Source organism: Pseudophryne corroboree, chromosome 5, assembly GCF_028390025.1.
Source record: "Pseudophryne corroboree isolate aPseCor3 chromosome 5, aPseCor3.hap2, whole genome shotgun sequence".
Classification (NCBI taxonomy): Eukaryota; Metazoa; Chordata; class Amphibia; order Anura; family Myobatrachidae; genus Pseudophryne; species Pseudophryne corroboree.
The window spans coordinates 636,120,279-636,139,955 of record NC_086448.1 but is presented as its reverse complement, the minus strand read 5'-3'; the positions used below and the strand labels follow the sequence as shown (position 1 = coordinate 636,139,955).

Genomic DNA, 19,677 nt, shown 5'->3' with positions numbered 1-19,677 from the left:
GCTATCGAAAAATGGGCAGATAACTTGTCATCTGAAATAGATACCCTGGATAGGGATAGCGTTCTTTTGACGCTAGGTTATATCAGGGATGCTGCAGTCTACCTAAAGGTAGCTGCGAGGGATATTGGCCTCTTGGGATCAAGAGCCAATGCCATGGCAGTCTCAGCTAGGAGAGCATTGTGGATTCATCAATGGAATGCTGATGCTGACTCTTAAGAAAGCTATGGAGTCTCTACCGTATAAAGGTGGTGTATTGTTTGGTGACGGCCTCGCTGATTTGGTATCTACAGCTACCGCAGGTAAGTCGTCATTTTTACCTTATGTGCCTGTACCACAAAAGAAAGCACACCACTCTCAGATGCAGTCCTTTCGGCCCAATAAATACAGAAAAGGCTGAGGGTCTGCCTTCCTTGCTACTAGAGGAAAGGGAAAAGGTAAACGATCACCGGCCGTGGCCGGTTCCCAGGAGCATGATGCTGGGGCTCCTCTGCGGGAGTCCGCACCGGTGGGGGCACGTCTCAAGCTCTTCAGTCAGTTCTGGGCCCTGGGTTTTAGAAATAGTGTCCATGGGGTACAAACTGGAGTTTCAAGACGTTCCCCCTCGCCGATTTTTCAAATCGGCCTTACCAGCTTCTCTTACGGACAGGGAGGTGGTATGCGCCGCAATACAAAAATTGTGTCACAATCAAGTCATTGTCAGGGTTCCCCTGTCGCAACAGGGTGAAGGCTTTTACTCGAGCCTGTTCGTAGTCCCGAAGCCAAAGACGGCTCAGTCAGACCAATCCTGAACCTCAAATCCCTAAATTTCTACCTAAAGAAATTCAAATTCACGATGGAATCTCTCCGGGCAGTGATCTCCAGTCTGGAGGAGGGGGATTTTATGGTGTCGGTAGATATAAAGGATGCCTGCTTACATGTTCCCATTTATCCTCCACATCAGGCTTACCTGAGGTTTGCAGTTCAGGATTGTCATTACCAATTTCAGACGTTGCCGTTTGGTCTGTCCACGGCTCCGAGGATTTTCACCACAGTAATGGCCGAAATGATGGTTCTCCTGCGCAAGCAAGGAGTCACAATTATCCCGTACTTGGACGATCTCCTGATAAAGGCGAGATCCAAGGACCAATTACTGCAGAACATTACGCTCTCCCTGACAATTCTGCAGCAACATGGTTGGCTCCTAAACTTGCCAAAATCACAGTTGGTTCTGACGAGACGGCTGTCATTTTTGGGAATGATTCTGGACACAGAATTACAGAGAGTTTTTCTTCCAGTAGAAAAGGCACTGGAAATTCAGTACCTGGTCAAACAAATTCTGAAACCAGCAAAAGTATCGATCCATCAATGCACTTGGTTGCTGGGGAAGATGGTGGCGACCTACGAGTCCATTCAGTTTGGCAGATTCCATGCCAGAGTGTTTCAGTGGGACCTGTTGGACAAGTGGTCCGGGTCCCATCTGCACATGCACCGAAGGATAATCCTGTCTTCCAAGACCAGAATCTCACTCCTGTGGTGGCTGCACAGCTCTCACCTCCTAGAGGGACGCAGGTTCGGGATCCAGGACTAGATCTTAGTGACCACGGATGCGAGTCTCCGAGTCTGGGGGGCAGTCACACAGGGGGAAAGCTCCCAGGGAAGATGGTCAAGCCAAGAAATTTGTCTACACATAAACGTTCTAGAGCTAAGGGCCATTTACAACGGCCTTCTGCAAGCGGAACATCTTCGCAATCGGCCCGTCTTGATTCAGTCGGACAACATAACAGCAGTAGCGTACATAAACCAGGGCGGAACAAAGAGCAGAGCGGCAATTGGCAGAGGCCACAAAAGTTCTCCGCTGGGCGGAAAGGCATACAAGCACTCTGTCAGCGATCTTCATTCCAGGAGTGGACAACTGGAAAGCAGACTTCCTCAGCAGACACGATCTCCAGCCAGGAGAGTGGGGTCTTCATCAAGAGGTTTCTGCAGAAGTGACAAGGCTTTGGGGAATTCCTCAAATAGACATGATGGCGTCTCGCCTCAACAAGAAACTTCAGAGATATTGTTCCAGGTCGAGAGACCCTCAAGCAATAGCAGTGGACACCCTAGTGACACCGTGGGTGTTTCAGTCGGTGTACGTGTTTCCTCCGCTTCCACTTGTTCTAAAAGTGATAAAGATCATAAGAAGAACAAAGGTTCAAGCGATCCTCATTGTTCCATACTGGCCAAGGAGGGCTAGGTATCCAGATCTTCAGGAATAACTTATAGGAGATCCCTGGCATCTTCCTCTGAGGGAGGATCTGTTACAGCAGGGGCCGTGAGTGTTACAAGACTTACCGCGACTTCGTTTGACGGCTTGGAGGTTGAACGCCGGATCCTAGCCCGAAAGGGTATTCCCAAGGAAGTCATCCCCACTCTTATTCAGGCCAGGAAAGGAGTAACGTCTAAACATTACCACCGTATTTGGAGAAAATACGTGTCTTGGTGTGAATCCAAGAAGGCTCCTACGGAAGAAATTCAGTTAGGACGTTTTCTCCATTTTCTACAAGCCGGTGTGGATGCGGGCCTAAAGTTGGGCTCCATTAAAGTACAAATTTCAGCCTTATCGGTTTTCTTCCAAAAACAATTGGCCTCCCTTCCAGAAGTTCAGACTTTTGTGAAAGGCGTGTTGCACATCCAACCTCTCTTTGTGCCCCCTGTGGCACCGTGGGATCTTAACGTGGTGTTACAATTCCTTCAATCTCATTGGTTTGAGCCTTTACAAAAGGTGGAGTTGAAATTCCTCACTTGGAAAGTGGTCATGCTGTTGACCTTGGCATCCGCAAGGCGGGTGTCTGAATTGGCGGCCTTGTCTCACAAGAGCGCTTATTTGATCTTCCATGATGATAGAGCAGAGTTGAGGACTCGTCAGCAATTTCTGGCGAAAGTGGTTTTGTCGTTCCACTTGAACCAACCTATTGTGGTGCCAGTGGCTACTGACGTCTTGCAGGAATCGAAGTTTCTCGACGTTGTCAGAGCTTTGAAACTTTATGTGGCCAGAACGGCTCAGTTTAGGAAAATGGAGGCTCTGTTTGTCCTGTATGCTCACAATAAAATTGGGGCTCCTGCTTCCAAGCAGACTATTGCACGCTGGATCTGTCATACGATTCAGCAGGCTCATTCTACAGCTGGATTGCCGTTACCGAATTCGGTGAAGGCCCATTCTACCAGAAAGGTGGGCTCGTCCTGGGCGGCTGCCCAGGGGGTCTCGGCATTACAACTTTGTCGAGTGGCTACTTGGTCGGGTTCAAACACCTTTGCGAAGTTCTACAAGTTTGATACCCTGGCTGATGAGGACCTCATATTTGGTCAATCGGTGCTGCAGAGTCATCCGCACTCTCCCGCCCGTTCTAGAGCTTTAATTTAAACCCCATAGTTCTTGAAGTGACCCCAGCATCCTCTAGGACGTATGAGAAAATAGGATTTCTCTAACGTCCTAGTGGATGCTGGGACTCCGTCAGGACCATGGGGAATAGCGGGCTCCGCAGGAGACAGGGCACATCTAAAAAAGCTTTTAGGTCACATGGTGCGTACTGGCTCCTCCCCCTATGACCCTCCTCCAAGCCTCAGTTAGGTTTTTGTGCCCGTCCGAGAGGGTGCAATCTAGGTGGCTCTCCTAAAGAGCTGTTTAGAAAAGTTTTTTTTTAGGTTTCAATCTCAGTGATTCCTGCTGGCAACAGGATCACTGCATCGAGGGACTTAGGGGAGAGATTTCCAACTCACCTGCGTGCAGGATGGATTGGAGTCTTAGGCTACTGGACACTTAGCTCCAGAGGGAGTCGGAACACAGGTCAGCCTGGGGTTCGTCCCGGAGCCGCGCCGCCGATCCCCCTTACAGACGCTGAAGAGACGGCAGAACGGAGGTCCGGAAAGCAGGCGGCAGAAGACTCCTCAGTCTTCTTGAAGGTAGCGCACAGCACGGCAGCTGTGCGCCATTGTTGTCACACGGCTCACTGACTCAGTCACGGAGGGTGCAGAGCGCTGCTGGGGGCGCCCTGGGCAGCAATATAATTACCTTTAGTGGCAAAATAAATACATCACATATAGCCATTAAGGCTATATGTATGTATTTTAACCCAGGCCAGTTTCTTAAAAACCGGGGGAAAGCCCGCCGAAAAAGGGGCGGAGCTTATTCTCCTCAGCACTCAGCGCCATTTTCCTGCTCAGCTCCGCTGGTGAGGAAGGCTCCCAGGTCTCTCCCCTGCACTGCACTACAGAAACAGGGTAACAAAGAGAAGGGGGGCATAAATTGGCGATATTTATATATTAAGAGCGCATATATAGTAAACAACACCTTCTAGGGTTGTTTATATACATTTATAGCGCTTTTGGTGTGTGCTGGCAAACTCTCCCTCTGTCTCCCCAAAGGGCTAGGGGGTCCTGTCTTCGATTAGAGCATTCCCTGTGTGGCTGCTGTGTGTCGGTACGTGTGTGTCGACATGTATGAGGACGATGTTGGTGTGGAGGCAGAGCAATTGCCGATGATGGTAATGTCACCCCCTAGGGAGTCGACACCGGAATGGATGGCTTTAGTTATGGAATTACGTGATAATGTCAGCACATTACAAAAGTCAGTTGACGAAATAAGACGCCCGGCAAACCAGTTAGTACCGGTTCAGGCGTCTCAGACACCGTCAGGGGCTGTAAAACGTCCTTTACCTCAGTCAGTCGACACGGGTACCGACACAGATGAATCTAGTGTCGACGGTGAAGAAACAAACGTATTTTCCAATAGGGCCACACGTTATATGATCACGGCAATGAAGGAGGCTTTGCAGATCTCTGATACTGCTGGTACCTCAAAAAGGGGTATTATGTGGGGGGTGAAAAAACTACCTGTATTTTTTCCAGAATCAGAGGAATTGAATGACGTGTGTGATGAAGCGTGGGTTAACCCCGATAGAAAACTGCTAATTTCCAAGAAGTTATTGGCATTATACCCTTTCCCACCAGAGGTTAGGGCGCGCTGGGAAACACCCCCTAGGGTGGATAAGGCGCTCACACGTTTATCAAAGCAAGTGGCGTTGCCGTCTCCTGATACGGCCGCCCTCAAGGATCCAGCAGATAGGAGGCTGGAAACTACACTGAAGAGTATATACACACATACTGGTGTTATACTGCGACCGGCAATAGCCTCAGCCTGGATGTGCAGTGCTGGGGTAGTGTGGTTGGATTCTCTGACTGAAAATATTGATACCCTGGATAGGGACAGTATTTTATTGACTCTAGAGCAATTAAAGGATGCTTTCCTTTATATGCGAGATGCTCAGAGGGATGTTTGTACTCTAGCATCAAGAGTAAGCGCGATGTCCATATCTGCCAGAAGAAGTTTATGGACGCGACAGTGGTCAGGTGATGCGGATTCCAAGAGGCATATGGAAGTATTGCCATATAAAGGAGAGGAATTGTTTGGGGTCGGTCTTTCGGACCTGGTGGCCACGGCAACTGCCGGCAAATCCACTTTTTTACCTCAGACCCCCTCCCAACAGAAAAAGACACCGTCTTTTCAGCCGCAGTCCTTTCGCTCCTATAAAAAGCGACCAAAAGGACAGTCTTATCTGCCGCGAGGCAGAGGAAAGGGTAAGAAAGGGCAGCAAGCAGCCCCTGCCCAGGAACAGAAGCCCGCCCCGGCTTCTACAAAGCCATCAGCATGACGCTGGGGCTTTACAAGCGGACTCAGGAACGGTGGGGGGTCGACTCAAGATTTTCAGCAATCAATGGGTTCACTCACAAGTGGACCCGTGGGTCCTGCAGATAGTATCTCAGGGTTACATGCTGGAGTTCGAAAGGTCTCCCCCTCGCCGGTTCCTAAAGTCTGCTTTACCAACGTCTCCCTCAGAAAGGACGTCGGTTTTGGAAGCCATTCACAAGCTGTATTCTCAGCAGGTGATAGTCAAGGTACCCCTCCTACAACAGGGAAAGGGGTATTATTCCACACTATTTGTGGTACCGAAACCGGACGGTTCGGTAAGGCCTATTCTAAATCTGAAATCCTTGAACCTGTACATAAAGAAATTCAAGTTCAAGATGGAGTCACTCAGAGCAGTGATAGCGAATCTGGAAGAAGGAGACTTCATGGTGTCCTTGGACATAAAAGATGCTTATCTACATGTCCCGATTTACCCCTCACACCAAGGGTATCTCAGGTTCGTGATACAAGACTGTCATCAGTTTCAAACGCTGCCGTTTGGGTTGTCCACGGCCCCTCGGGTCTTTACCAAGGTAATGACCGAAATGATGGTTCTTCTACGAAGAAAAGGCGTATTAATTATCCCTTACTTGGACGATCTCCTGATAAGGGCAAAGTCCAGAGAACAGCTGGAAGTCGGTGTAGCGCTAACACAAGTAGTGCTTCAGCAACACGGGTGGATTCTAAATCTTCCAAAATCTCAATTGACCCCGACAACACATCTGCTGTTCCTGGGCATGATTCTGGACACGGTTCAGAAAAAGGTATTTCTCCCGGAAGAGAAAGCAAGGGAGTTATCCGAACTTGTCAAGAACCTCCTAAAACCAGGAACTGTGTCAGTACATCAATGCACAAGAGTCCTGGGAAAGATGGTGGCTTCGTACGAAGCGATTCCATTCGGCAGATTCCATGCACGAACATTTCAGTGGGATCTGCTGGACAAATGGTCCGGATCGCATCTGCACATGCATCAGCGGATAACACTGTCACCGAGAACAAGGTTGTCTCTCCTGTGGTGGTTGCAGACTGCCCATCTGTTAGTGGGCCGCAGATTCGGCATACAGGACTGGGTCCTGGTGACTACGGATGCCAGCCTACGAGGTTGGGGAGCAGTCACAAAGGGAAGAAACTTCCAGGGCGTGTGGTCAAACCTGGAGACGTCTCTTCACATAAATATACTGGAGCTAAGAGCGATCTACAATGCTCTAAGCCTGGCAAAATCGCTGCTTCAGGGTCAGCCGGTGTTGATCCAGTCCGACAACATCACGGCAGTCGCCCACGTAAACCGACAAGGCGGCACGAGAAGCAGGAGTGCAATGGCAGAAGCTGCAAGGATTCTGCGCTGGGCGGAGAATCATGTCGTAGCACTGTCAGCAGTGTTCATCCCGGGAGTGGACAACTGGGAAGCAGATTTCCTCAGCAGACACGACCTTCACCCGGGAGAGTGGGGACTTCATCCAGAAGTTTTCCACATGATTGTGAACCGTTGGGAAAAACCAAAGGTGGACATGATGGCGTCTCGCCTCAACAAAAAATTGGACAGGTATTGCGCCAGGTCAAGAGACCCTCAGGCAATAGCTGTGGACGCTCTGGTAACACCGTGGGTGTACCAGTCAGTGTATGTGTTCCCTCCTCTGCCTCTCATACCAAAGGTACTGAGAATTATACGGAAAAGAGGAGTAAGAACAATACTGGTAGCTCCGGACTGGACAAGAAGAACTTGGTATCCGGAACTTCAAGAGATGCTCACGGAGGATCCGTGGCCTCTACCTCTAAGAAGGGATCTGCTTCAGCAGGGACCTTGTATGTTCCAAGACTTACCGCGGCTGCGTTTGACGGCATGGCGGTTGAACGCCGGATTCTAAAAGAGAAGGGCATTCCTGAGGAAGTTATTCCTACTTTAATTAAAGCCAGGAAAGAAGTGACCGCACAACATTATCACCGCATTTGGAGAAAATATGTTGCGTGGTGTGAGGCCAAGAAGGCTCCAACGGAAGAATTTCAATTGGGTCGATTCTTACATTTCCTGCAAGCAGGATTGTCTATGGGCCTCAAATTGGGGTCCATTAAAGTTCAAATTTCGGCCTTATCAATTTTCTTCCAGAAGGAATTGGCGTCAGTGCCTGAAGTACAAACTTTTGTCAAAGGTGTACTACATATACAACCCCCAATAGTGCCTCCAGTGGCACCGTGGGATTTGAACGTGGTTCTAAATTTTCTCAAATCTCATTGGTTTGAGCCTTTAGAATCGGTAGATTTAAAATACCTTACATGGAAGGTAACCATGCTGTTGGCCCTGGCTTCAGCCAGGAGAGTTTCGGAGTTGGCAGCTTTGTCATACAAAAGCCCATATCTGATATTCCATTCGGACAGGGCAGAATTGAGGACACGTCCTCAATTTCTCCCTAAGGTGGTTTCGGCATTTCACTTGAACCAGCCTATTGTGGTGCCTGCGGCTACTAGCGACTTGGAGGACTCCAAGTTACTGGACGTTGTCAGAGCATTAAAAATATATATTTCAAGGACAGCTGGAGTCAGAAAATCTGACTCGTTGTTTACATTGTATGCACCCAACAAGTTGGGTGCTCCTGCGTCTAAACAGACGATTGCACGTTGGATATGTAGTACAATCCAACTTGCACATTCTGTGGCAGGCCTGCCACAGCCTAAATCTGTAAAGGCCCATTCCACAAGGAAAGTGGGCTCATCCTGGGCGGCTGCCCGAGGAGTCTCGGCATTACAACTTTGCCGAGCAGCTACGTGGTCAGGGGAGAACACGTTTGTAAAATTTTACAAATTTGATACTCTGGCTAAAGAGGACCTGGAGTTCTCTCATTCGGTGCTGCAGAGTCATCCGCACTCTCCCGCCCGTTTGGGAGCTTTGGTATAATCCCCATGGTCCTGACGGAGTCCCAGCATCCACTAGGACGTTAGAGAAAATAAGAATTTACTTACCGATAATTCTATTTCTCATAGTCCGTAGTGGATGCTGGACGCCCATCCCAAGTGCGGATTGTCTGCAATGCTTGTACATAGTTATTGTTACAAAAATCGGGTTATTACTGTTGTTGTGAGCCATCTGTTCAGAGGCTACTTCGTTTGTGTTATCATACTGTTAACTGGGTTCAGATCACAAGTTGTACGGTGTGATTGGTGTGGCTGGTATGAGTTTTACCCGGGATTCAAGATCCTTCCTTATTGTGTACGCTCGTCCGGGCACAGTACCTAACTGAGGCTTGGAGGAGGGTCATAGGGGGAGGAGCCAGTACGCACCATGTGACCTAAAAGCTTTTTTAGATGTGCCCTGTCTCCTGCGGAGCCCGCTATTCCCCATGGTCCTGACGGAGTCCCAGCATCCACTACGGACTATGAGAAATAGAATTATCGGTAAGTAAATTCTTATTTTTAATACCTACTGGTAAATCCTTTTCTCTTAGTCCGTAGAGGATGCTAGGCGCCCGTCCCAGTGCGTACTGTATCTGCAGTTATTAATTGTGGTTACACACATGTTGTGTTACGTTTATAGTCAGCCTGTTGCTGATGTTGTTCATGCCGTTGACTTGCGTTGTGTTGAATGCCATGTTGTACGGCGTGCTTGAGGTGTGAGCTGGTATGTATCTCACCTTAGTTTAACAATAAATTATTTTCCTCGAAATGTCCATCTCCCTGGGCACAGTTCCTATAACTGGAGTCTGGAGGAGGGGCATAGAGGGAGGAGCCAGTTCACACCCCCTTTGAAAGTCTTAAAGTGCCCATGTCTTCTGCGGATCCTGTCTATACCCCATGGTTCTTGAAGTGACCCCAGCATCCTCTACGGACTAAGAGAAAAGGATTTTCTGGTTGGTATTAAAATCCTATTTTTGACAAGAATTTTCAATGTAGTTTTAGTCTTAGCCGCTTACTTAAAATTGTAGTTGGTTTAAAGTCACATTTTAGTCTATTTATTTTGCTTCATTTTAGTCAACATATAGTAAGTGGATCTCAGTTTTCATTTTAGTCTAATTTTAGTCAATGTTTTAGTCATAACTTTTGTAAACAGTTTAATGACTGTAATGGATTTTGCTGAAGAACATTTCTCTAAAATTTCCTTGGGAAGTTTGCATACTTTTAACTATGTGTTTAGTAAACTAGGCTCTGTAGACTGAGAAGGTGTTACATACTGAGGCTGAGTTACCGTAGTGCTCCCATATATCACGTACAGATTAATGCGTTAAGTTTGTTACAGCAAACAAGTGCTATTTCCATCACAGCAGGTGAACATATAATTTAATTTAAACCCCTACTTCCACTGTTAATTCCAAATGTATTTAGTTAAATTTAGTTTTAGTCTTAGCTTTTTTTTTTTAATTTGTTTTAGTTAAGATTTAGTCAGTGGATCTCAATTTTCATATCAGTCTAATTTTAGTGCTGAAATAAACTGTAGTCAACGAATACTTTTAGTCAAAATTTTAGTTGAGAAAATGCACACTGGGGGCCGGCAAAACCAACCTGGTTTTGCCTTGTAAATGTTTGCTGCTTTAAAAAAACAACGTACGAGTTTGGCCGGAGTCTCGGAGCTCCAGCCGTCTTGCAATCCATTACATCCGGCCAGGGATGGCACCTGGAAATGGTTTCCAGCACTTGCGGCAGGCATTGGTTGGTATACCAGTCCTCAGTGATGTTGCACTGCTGCACGAGTGGTACGGTAGTTACATGACCAGTCTTGGCCACATAAACAGCCACCATCTACTTGGCCACGCTGCGCTAACATTGGAACATCTGTGGTGGTGCACCTCTGACTGTGGTCGAAACTGTAGATCCAGGATTCATCACAGCTGATCTCCCAGACAGAGTTTGAGCGGCCAACATAAATCCTGGCAGGCATGTTGCAGCACCAAGTCACCCGAGCCTCCTTCTGCTCTCCAGTCAGCTGATGGGACACCCAGTGTGCAGAAAGCCAAACATTTTGGGGGGTATCAAGTGGATGGATTCAAATGAGATGCCTTTCTCCTCTAAATGGGCCATGGTCACCCTGGCTTCCCCCTCAAGTATGGCCCGCTTTGCAGCAGCATTGTCCTTGGCGATGGTGGACACAAGTCTTCCAGGGGCCGTCTCCTGCACTGAAATTTCCTCAAACCACTCTAAAACACAGTGGTTTGGGACAGTGCTTCCTACCCAAAAGCAGCTCGCAGTCATTCAAATCTCTCCTGCTGTCGCAGACCACCCTTGTAGTCGTAAAAGATCATAAATCTTCAGTGGCCTCTGTGAGCTCCATAAAGAGTTCATGAAGGAAGTGAACATGCTGACTTCTTTGGTGTGCAGTGCTGCTTATATACGGTTCTGCCTTAATGTTTCACAAGAACTTTAGTCACAGATTACCGTTCACAACCAGGCAGTCAAATTGTGTCTCTTCTACTTATGCACTGCACATCCGGAAACTTATTGAACACCCCTCGTATAGACAGAAAATAATAAATGTTTCCCCTTCATAAAACGATTTTTTACAGCAATTCAATGTATTAATGTTCCATTATTAAAATAAAAAACAATAACAAATGAAAGATTTTTTTCACACTAAAATATTAATAAAATAGTATTGTCCCATTAGAGAGTTATTAATGTTGTCTTCCCCCTTATTTTATACATACTGTAAAGGGGGTTATTCAGAGATGAACTCACAATGCTGCATACACAGATGGATCTGCATTCATCTCTGCACACGCTGAGGGCCGCCTCTCAATGATTGTGGACGCATCGGAATTAGGGTTGACCCCTGGCAACACATCAGGCGGTCGGCTGGCTTTTTCTGTCTTCGAAGCGGGTGCGTGTGACATGCAGTCGCCACGAAAACGGTCCCGTCCCGTCCCCAATGTTTGCCCTCATAAATGTATTATGGGATTTTTTTACAGTGGTTTTGACCAATCTAGCGGCAGTTTGGCCATTTGTTCACCGATGGACATTGATGCCAGTTTTCAAAAGATCACCAAAACCGCTGAATGGTAAATTTAGTAGTTTGGTGCTCCAAACCATCATCAAAATGGTTGTTTTGCAAATTTTGTATCAGTGAGTTAAAAAATAACATAAAAGTCTTGCAATATACAGTAGAGTATACAATCTGGGGTGAACACTTGAAACAAGTGCAAATACACTATTTTTAATGTGAGTATTCTGGCTCTTTAAGATGCATTCAAATATGGACTCAAATGATTTTGGTTTAACTTGGCTTTGGCTTGTGGGAAGTGGATCAGACTTGAAAGCATCAGAATCTGTAGAGATGCTGAATAATTTGTAATGATCTAAAGTTTTAGCAAATTTTGTCTCATTAAAAACTTGCAGTTGAAATTAGAAGCACCAGCAGTTGATGTAAAGCTGGGTACACATCAATGTTAAAGAAGAATATAATAGTCATGTTCCGTTCTATATTAGCATACTACAGAACGTTAGTGATATTGTCAGGTTTGATGTGCAGCACATCAAACCTGACGACGTCGCTAGCTACCACGGACCTTCATATCGGGCATGCACACCACCCCATATGCGCAATTGTGAGCAATATGTCGGTCCGATCCGCCAGATGAGACGACATCACTCAGTGTGTAGCCAGTTTTAGAGTCAGGTGATTTCTTGGAGCTCTCATATTTTCTGTATAGTGACTGCTGAAAAGTTCTGAAAATGTTTTGATTATCTATGGAGAAGGTGTTGCATGTTATCAACATAGTTAATTCTTTGGCAGGACACCTACTAAATTGATAGGGGTGGATACAATTAGCCACGATATACAGTACTTGCAGTTGTGCACACCACTGGGATAGTTAGTCTTGGAAGGTGATGTTAAATGTTGTCAATCTCCGTCAATTTCACAAATCCAAGCCGATCTCTAGACGATCTTGTGGTCAATCACTTCTTCCCTTAAAACTTTTTACGGCACACCATAAAATCCTTTCCCTTATGGCAGTGTGACCTTAATAAAGCTTCTTAATCCACACTCGTGCAAATATAAAGGAAAGAGAGGATATGATAGTGAAGTACGTTTTAATTCAAATAATACAGTAAATTCTACAATAGTGTAGATAAAAATTAAAATCCACCAATATGATAATACAGCATGCGTTCCAAATTCTGTGGGGTGTCAAGCGTGCCCACCCACAAACAGCATAGACATTTTCGATACCCTCCCAGGTCAAGGCACCGGATCACTGCTGAGAAGGCATCTCCTTATCCTCCCCACAGGAAAGCTGGTAGATCTTTCTGGTCACCAACGCGTGACCAGACAGACTGGCTGTATATCCCTGTATAGTCCTAGAGATGTGTCCAGTAGCGGATCTTGCCACGGGCAAGCAGGACTTTTGCCCGGGGCGCCGCCTTCCGGAGGGCGCAGGGCGCCATCCGGAGGGCGCCGCACCAGGGCAAGATCCGCTGCTGCTCTGTGCCCCCCGCTGCCCGCCTGCTGCCGCTGGCTGCTGCCCCCCGCTGCAGCTATGAAGGGAAACTAGACGCCTACGCGTCTAGTTTCCCTTCGTGGAGAGGTCCTTTACTGTGCGGTGCGCGATGACGTCATCGCGCACCGCACATTTCAGTATGTACAGGGGGCGTAAATGACCACGCCTCCTATTGCCGCCCGGGGCGCTCAGAGCGCCAGAACCGGCCCTGGGTGTGTCCTGCCTATATATACCTGAACAGTCCTAGAGAGCAGAAACACGTTGGTGACCAGACAGATTTACCAGCTTTCCATCCGGAGGGCGCCGCACCAGGGCAAGATCCGTTGTTGCTGTGTGCCCCCCGCTGCCCGCCTGCTGCCGCTGGCTGCTGCCCCCCCCCCCCTCTGCCACGGTGAAGGGAAACTAGACGCGTACGCGTCTAGTTTCCCTTCGTGGAGAGGTCCTTTACTGTGCGGTGCGCGATGATGTCATCGTGCACAGCAAAGGTCCTCTCCACAAAGGGAACTAGACGCTACGCGTCTAGTTTCCCTTCGTGGAGAGGACCTTTGCTGTGCGGTACGCGATGACGTCATCGCGCACCGCACATTTCAGTATGTACAGGGGCGTAAATGACCACGCCCCCTATTGCCGCCCGGGGCGCTCAGAGCGCCAGAACCGGCCCTGGGTGTGTCCTGCCTATATATACCTGAACAGTCCTAGAGAGCAGAAACACGTTGGTGACCAGACAGATTTACCAGCTTTCCTGTTGGGGAGGATCAGGAGGTGCTATTCTCACCACCCAAGTGGGGTTTCTGGACGGCAGTCGGGATTCCGACCACCGACATTTCAATGGGTGTCAGGATTTCGACCGCCGGGATCCTGACTGTCGGGAATTTAACTGCGTCCCGGTCAGGGCAGGGTAATTAGCCGTGAGTAAATCTCATGGCTAATTGAATCTGCCCCATGGAATAGATTAGTTAGAGTTGGCAAACATTGATTACACAACATATATTATGGTAAATTAGATGTATATTTTTGTATGCATACATTGCAATGCCAGTCAGTGGTAATAAACAGTTAAATATTGTATGACCTATTTATCTGTCTCCTTCCAGTTTCTGCTGTTAAACATTACAAAAGTGATGCCCGCAATACCCAGGCAGCTTATACCATTTGGCAAAACATTGATTAAGGGCCTGAGCCTAGCTGTGATGACAAATCAGCCTCGAAACTTTGCTCAGTTTGCATCTTTGTACTTCACTGCGTTAATGGAGTACAGAAAAGGCAAGTTCTTTTCAGACTTACTTAGAAGGTCTTTTTTTTTTTTAACTTCATTTTTCTCATACGTCCTAGAGGATGCTGGGGACAACATCAAGACCATGGGGTATAGACGGGATCCGCAGGAGATATGGGCACTCTAAAGACTTTTCATTGGGTGTGAACTGGCTCCTCCCTCTATGCCCTTCCTCCAGACCTCAGTTTTAGAAATGTGCCCAGGTCGACTGGATGCACTCTGAGGAGCTCTACTGAGTTTCTCTGAAAAGACTTATGTTAGGTTTTTTATTTTCAGGGAGATCTGCTGGCATCAGACTCCCTGCTTCGTGGGACTGAGGGGGCAGAAGCAGAACCAACTTCCTCAGAGTTTCATGGCTCTGCTTCTGGCTGACAGGACACCATTAGCTCCTGAAGGGAACTGAACGCTAGCCGTGTCTAGATGCTCACTCCCACTGCAAGCCGTCACCCCCCTCACAGAGCCAGAAGTCAGAAGACAGGTCAGCCATTGCTGCCCACACACACATTCACTGCAGGGGGGGGGGGGGGCGCCCTGGGCAGCAAGATAAATACCTCAAACTGGCTAAAAGGGGGCATAAGATGCCCAGGCACAGCCCTACCCCCGCCAGTATAAATATTATGAAAAGTTTCTGAGGTAAAAATGGGCGGAGCTTCTTCCTCAGGCAGCCAGCACACTACTCAGCACCATGTTCTCTCTTTCCTCAGGCTGCAGAGAACATGCTGGTCCTCTCCTCCACTTCTGACAAGTACAGGGTGCTATAAAGGGGGGGCACAAAGCGATTGTGGTGCATTTGATAGTGTATATTACTATTTAAAAGCGCTTTTGGGCTGTGGACATACTGTGTTCACAGGCAATACTGGCGCTGGGTTTGTGAACTGGCTGCTCCTATCCTGTGTCCCTCTGACAGATTTTACTGTGGGTCTGTCCCCAAAATAAGTCCCCAGTGTGTCTGTGAGTGTGGTGTACACGTGTGAGGCATGTCTGAGGCAGGGAGTTCCTCCCCGGAGGAAGCCATTTTAGGGACACAGAGTTGTAATGTGGTGGCGCTACTGGCACACCAAGAGCCTGCATGGGTGAAAGAGCTACGTGACAGTATGCATCTGATTAACCGTAGATTGGATAAGTCTGAATCTAAGGCTGCATGCTGGAGAAAATCTGTGGAAGATGTGATTTTTCAGGATGCTGTTATTCCTTATGCGGGCGGCCCCTCTGGGTCACATAAGAGACCATTTGCAAATGTTGTAAACACTGATACCGACACGGATTCTGATTCTTGTGTCGACAATAGTGAATCCAGAGCGACAGATCATAAATTGGCAAAAAGTATACAATATATGATTGGGGCTATAAGGGACGTGTTGGAGGTTACAGAAAGCACTCCTGTACCTCAGGAGAAAGCTTATTTATGTAAGGAAAAGAAATCCAAAGTCACGTTCCCTCCTTCACACAAACTAAATGCTCTGTTTGAAGGGATGTTGGTGAATCTTGATAAAAAATTTCGTATTCCCAAAAGGATTCACATAGCTTATCCTTTCCCGGTTGAAGACAGGAAAAAATGGGAGTCACCCCCTGTGTTAGACAGTGCACTTTCCAAGTTGACAAAGAAGGTAATTCTCCCTGCTCCTGGCACGGCTTCTCTTAAAGAGCTGGCAGACTGCAAAATGGAAACGACATTGAAACCCATTTATGTTACCAATGGTACACTGCTCAGGCCCACTATTGCCTGCGCATGGGTGAGTCGCGCTATTGAAAAATGGTCAGAAAGCGTGTCATCAGAAATTGACACGATTGATAAAGATGAGATACTCCTTAAGTTAGGGAATATCAAAGACGCTGCCGCCTACATGCTGGAAGCAATGAAGAATATTGGACTCTTGAGTTCACAAGCCGCTACCATGGCAGTATCGGCTAGGCGGGCGTTATGGATTCGCCAGTGGAACGCGGATGCAGATTCCAAAAGAAACATGGAGGCTCTCCCATTTAAAGGTGAGGCCTTATTTGGCGATGGCCTGGATGCGTTAGCCTCGGCGGCTACCGCAGGTAAGTCAACATTTTTGCCCTCTGCGCCTGCACCGGCAAAAAAGACCTATCACCCGCAAATGCAGTCCTTTCGGCCCAATAAATACAAAAAGATTAGAGGTTCCCTCTTCTTTACAGGAAGGGGAAGGGGAAGGGGAAGGGGAAAAAAGCCCACACCGGCTCCAGGTTCCCAAGAGCAGAAGTCTACCCCTAATTCTGCCAAATCCCCAGCATGACGCTGGAACTCCCTTGCGGGAGGCCACTCGGGTGGGGGCACGTCTCAAACTCTTCAGCCAGGATTGGATTCTGTCTGGCCTGGACCCCTAGGTGTTGCAAATAGTATCCCAGGGATACAAACTAGAGTTTCAAGACGTTCCCCCATGCCGATTTTTCAAATCGACCTTGCCAGCTTCTTCGCTAGAGAGAGAAGCAGTAACAGCGGCAATCAAAAAAATTATGTCAAGACCAGGTCATAGTCCTGGTACCGTTGTCACAACAAGGGCGGGGTTTTTATTCAAGCCTTTTTGTTGTTCCGAAGCCGGACGGCTCGGTCAGACTGATCCTAAATCTAAAAAATCGGAATTTCTTCCTGAAAAGGTTCAAGTTCAAGATGGAATCACTTCGGGCGGTGATTGCCAGTCTGGAGGAGGGGGACTACTTGGTGTCGGTGGACATAAAGGATGCTTACCTGCATGTTCCCATTTATCCTCCTCACCAGGCTTATCTGAGATTCGCGATTCAGGATTGCCATTACCAATTCCAGACGTTACCTTTCAGTCTCTCCACGGCGCCAAGGGTATTCACCAAGGTGATGGCGGAGATGATGGTCCTCCTTCGTCAGAAAGGAGTCAATATAATCCCTTATCTGGACGACCTCCTGATAAAGGCGAGATCCAGGGAGCAGTTGTTACAAAACATATCCCTCTCCCTGTCATTACTCCAACAACACGGGTGGATCATAAATTACCCAAAGTCACAGTTGGAACCGACGACAAGCTTCTCTTTCCTAGGGATGATTCTGGACACAGAAGTTCAGAGAGTATTTCTTCCGCTGGAAAAGGCTCTGGAAATCCAGAAACTGGTAAAACAGATGTTGAAACCATCAAGTGTGTCGATCCATCAGTGCATTCGGTTGTTGGGGAAGATGGTGGCGGCCTACGAGGCCATACAGTTTGGCAGGTTCCATGCCAGAGTATTCCAGTAGGACCTGTTGGACAAGTGGTCGGGGTCACACCTACACATGCACAGAAAGATAATCCTGTCGTCAAAAACCAGGATTTCGCTCCTGTGGTGGTTGCACAGCTCTCACCTGCTAGAGGGACGCAGGTTCGGCATTCAGGACTGGGTCCTAGTAACCACGGATGCAAGTCTCCAGGGCTGGGGAGCAGTCTCTCAGGGAGAAAACTTCCAGAGACTTTGGTCACATCAGGAAGCCTGCCTTCACATAAACGTGCTGGAGCCAAGAGCCATTTACAACGGCCTTCAATAAGCGGTACATCTTCTTCAAGACCATCCCGTGCAGATCTAGGAGGACAATGTAACAGCAGTCACATACATAAACAGGCAGGGCGGAACGAAAAGCAGAGCGGCAATGGCAGAGGCGACAAAAATCCTCCGCTGGGCAGAAAAACATCTACAAGCTCTGTCAGCAATATTCATTCCGGGAGTAGACAACTGGGAAGCAGACTTCCTCAGCAGACACGATCTCCATCCAGGAGGGTGGGGCCTCCACCAAGAAGTCTTCGCAGAGGTGACAAGTCTTTGGGGAGTTCCTCAAATAGACATGATGGCGTCTCGTCTCAACAAGAAGCTTCAGAGATACTGTTCCAGGTCGAGAGACCTTCAAGCAGTAGCAGTGGATGCACTGGTGACCCAGTGGGTGTTTCCGTCAGTGTATGTTTTCCCTCCACTTCCGCTGATCCCAAAAGTACTCAGGATCATAAGAAGAACAAGGGTTCGAGCAATCTTCATTGCCCCAGACTGGTCAAGAAGGGCTTGGTACCCAGATCTTCAGCAGTCACTCATAGGAGATCCTCGGCCTCGTCCTCCTCGGGAGGACCTGCTGCAGCAGGGGCCATGTGTGTACCAAGACTTACCGCGGCTACGTTTGACGGCATGGCTGTTGAGCGCCGTATCCTAGCCAGGAAGGGTATTCCTAAGGAGGTCATCCCCACCCTTATTCAGGCCAGAAAAGGAGTAACGTCAAAACATTACCACCGTATTTGGAGAAAATATGTGTCTTGGTGTGAATCCAAGAAAGCTCCTACGGAAGAGTTTCACTTAGGACGTTTTCTCCATTTTTTGCAGAATGGTGTGGAGACGGGCCTACGATTGGGATCAATCAAGCTCCAAATTTCGGCCTTGTCAGTGTTCTTCCAAAAACAATTGGCCTCTCTTCCAGAGGTTCAGACCTTCGTGAAAGGGGTTCTGCACATCCAGCCTCCATTCGTGCCTCCAGTGGCACCATGGGACCATAACGTGGTATTGCAGTTCCTTCAATCGGATTGGTTTGAGCCTCTACAAAAGATAGAGTTGAAGTTTCTCACTTGGAAAGTGGTGATGCTTTTGGCATTGGCATCCGCAAGGCGGGTGTCTGAATTGGGGGCCTTGTCTCACAAGAGCCCTTACCTGATTTTCCATGAAGATAGGGCAGAGTTGCGGACTCACCAACATTTTCTTCCAAAGGTGGTTTCTGCTTTTCACATAAACCAACCTATTGTGGTCAGGGCCGGCTCCAGGCCTACTAGCACCCTGAGCGAAAACATGTAAATTCGCCCCCCCCCCCTCCCCCCATGCGCGCGCCTTCGGCGCTCCAGGAAAAGTGGGTGTGGCCTCTTGGAGAGTGGGCGTGGCCTCATAACTTCATATTGTTAGACTATAAATAAATATGTTTTCACACCCCCTCTACGCACACAATTAGCAGCCTTACACATAACAGCCACAGTAGTGTTCCTTACACACAATGTCTCCAGTATAGTGTCAGATACACATAATGTCTCCAGTATAGTGCCAGATACACAATGTGCAGTGCCAGATAGACATGATATGCCCCCCAGCAGTGCCAGCTACACACAATATGCCCCCCAGCAGTGCCAGCTACACGATAGTGTTCACTTTTTAGGGCAGGGAGGGCACATTTTTAAGTTAGGAGGGCAAAATGATGTACATACTGTAATGCTTGTTGCTCATCTAACTACATGGTAAAGCATGGACAGTGCGCGCCGAAGGTGCGCAGCAAAAATTTAGGGGCGTTGCTTCGTGGG

General features: G+C 48.0%; 1 protein-coding gene across 7 annotated transcripts in view; it reads left to right on the top strand.

The window, feature by feature from the left end:
• LOC134928178 (uncharacterized) overlaps positions 1–19,677 on the top strand; it is a 193,712-nt gene that overhangs the window by 51,577 nt on the left and 122,458 nt on the right. For 3 of the 7 annotated variants that reach the window (XM_063923611.1, XM_063923612.1, XM_063923613.1), the window contains exon 2: positions 14,217–14,385. The exons of the other annotated variants lie outside the window; for them this stretch is intronic. In XM_063923611.1, the coding sequence (XP_063779681.1) occupies positions 14,217–14,385 (169 nt within the window). The remainder of the gene's footprint in view (positions 1–14,216; positions 14,386–19,677) is intronic. 7 annotated transcript variants of the gene reach the window in all.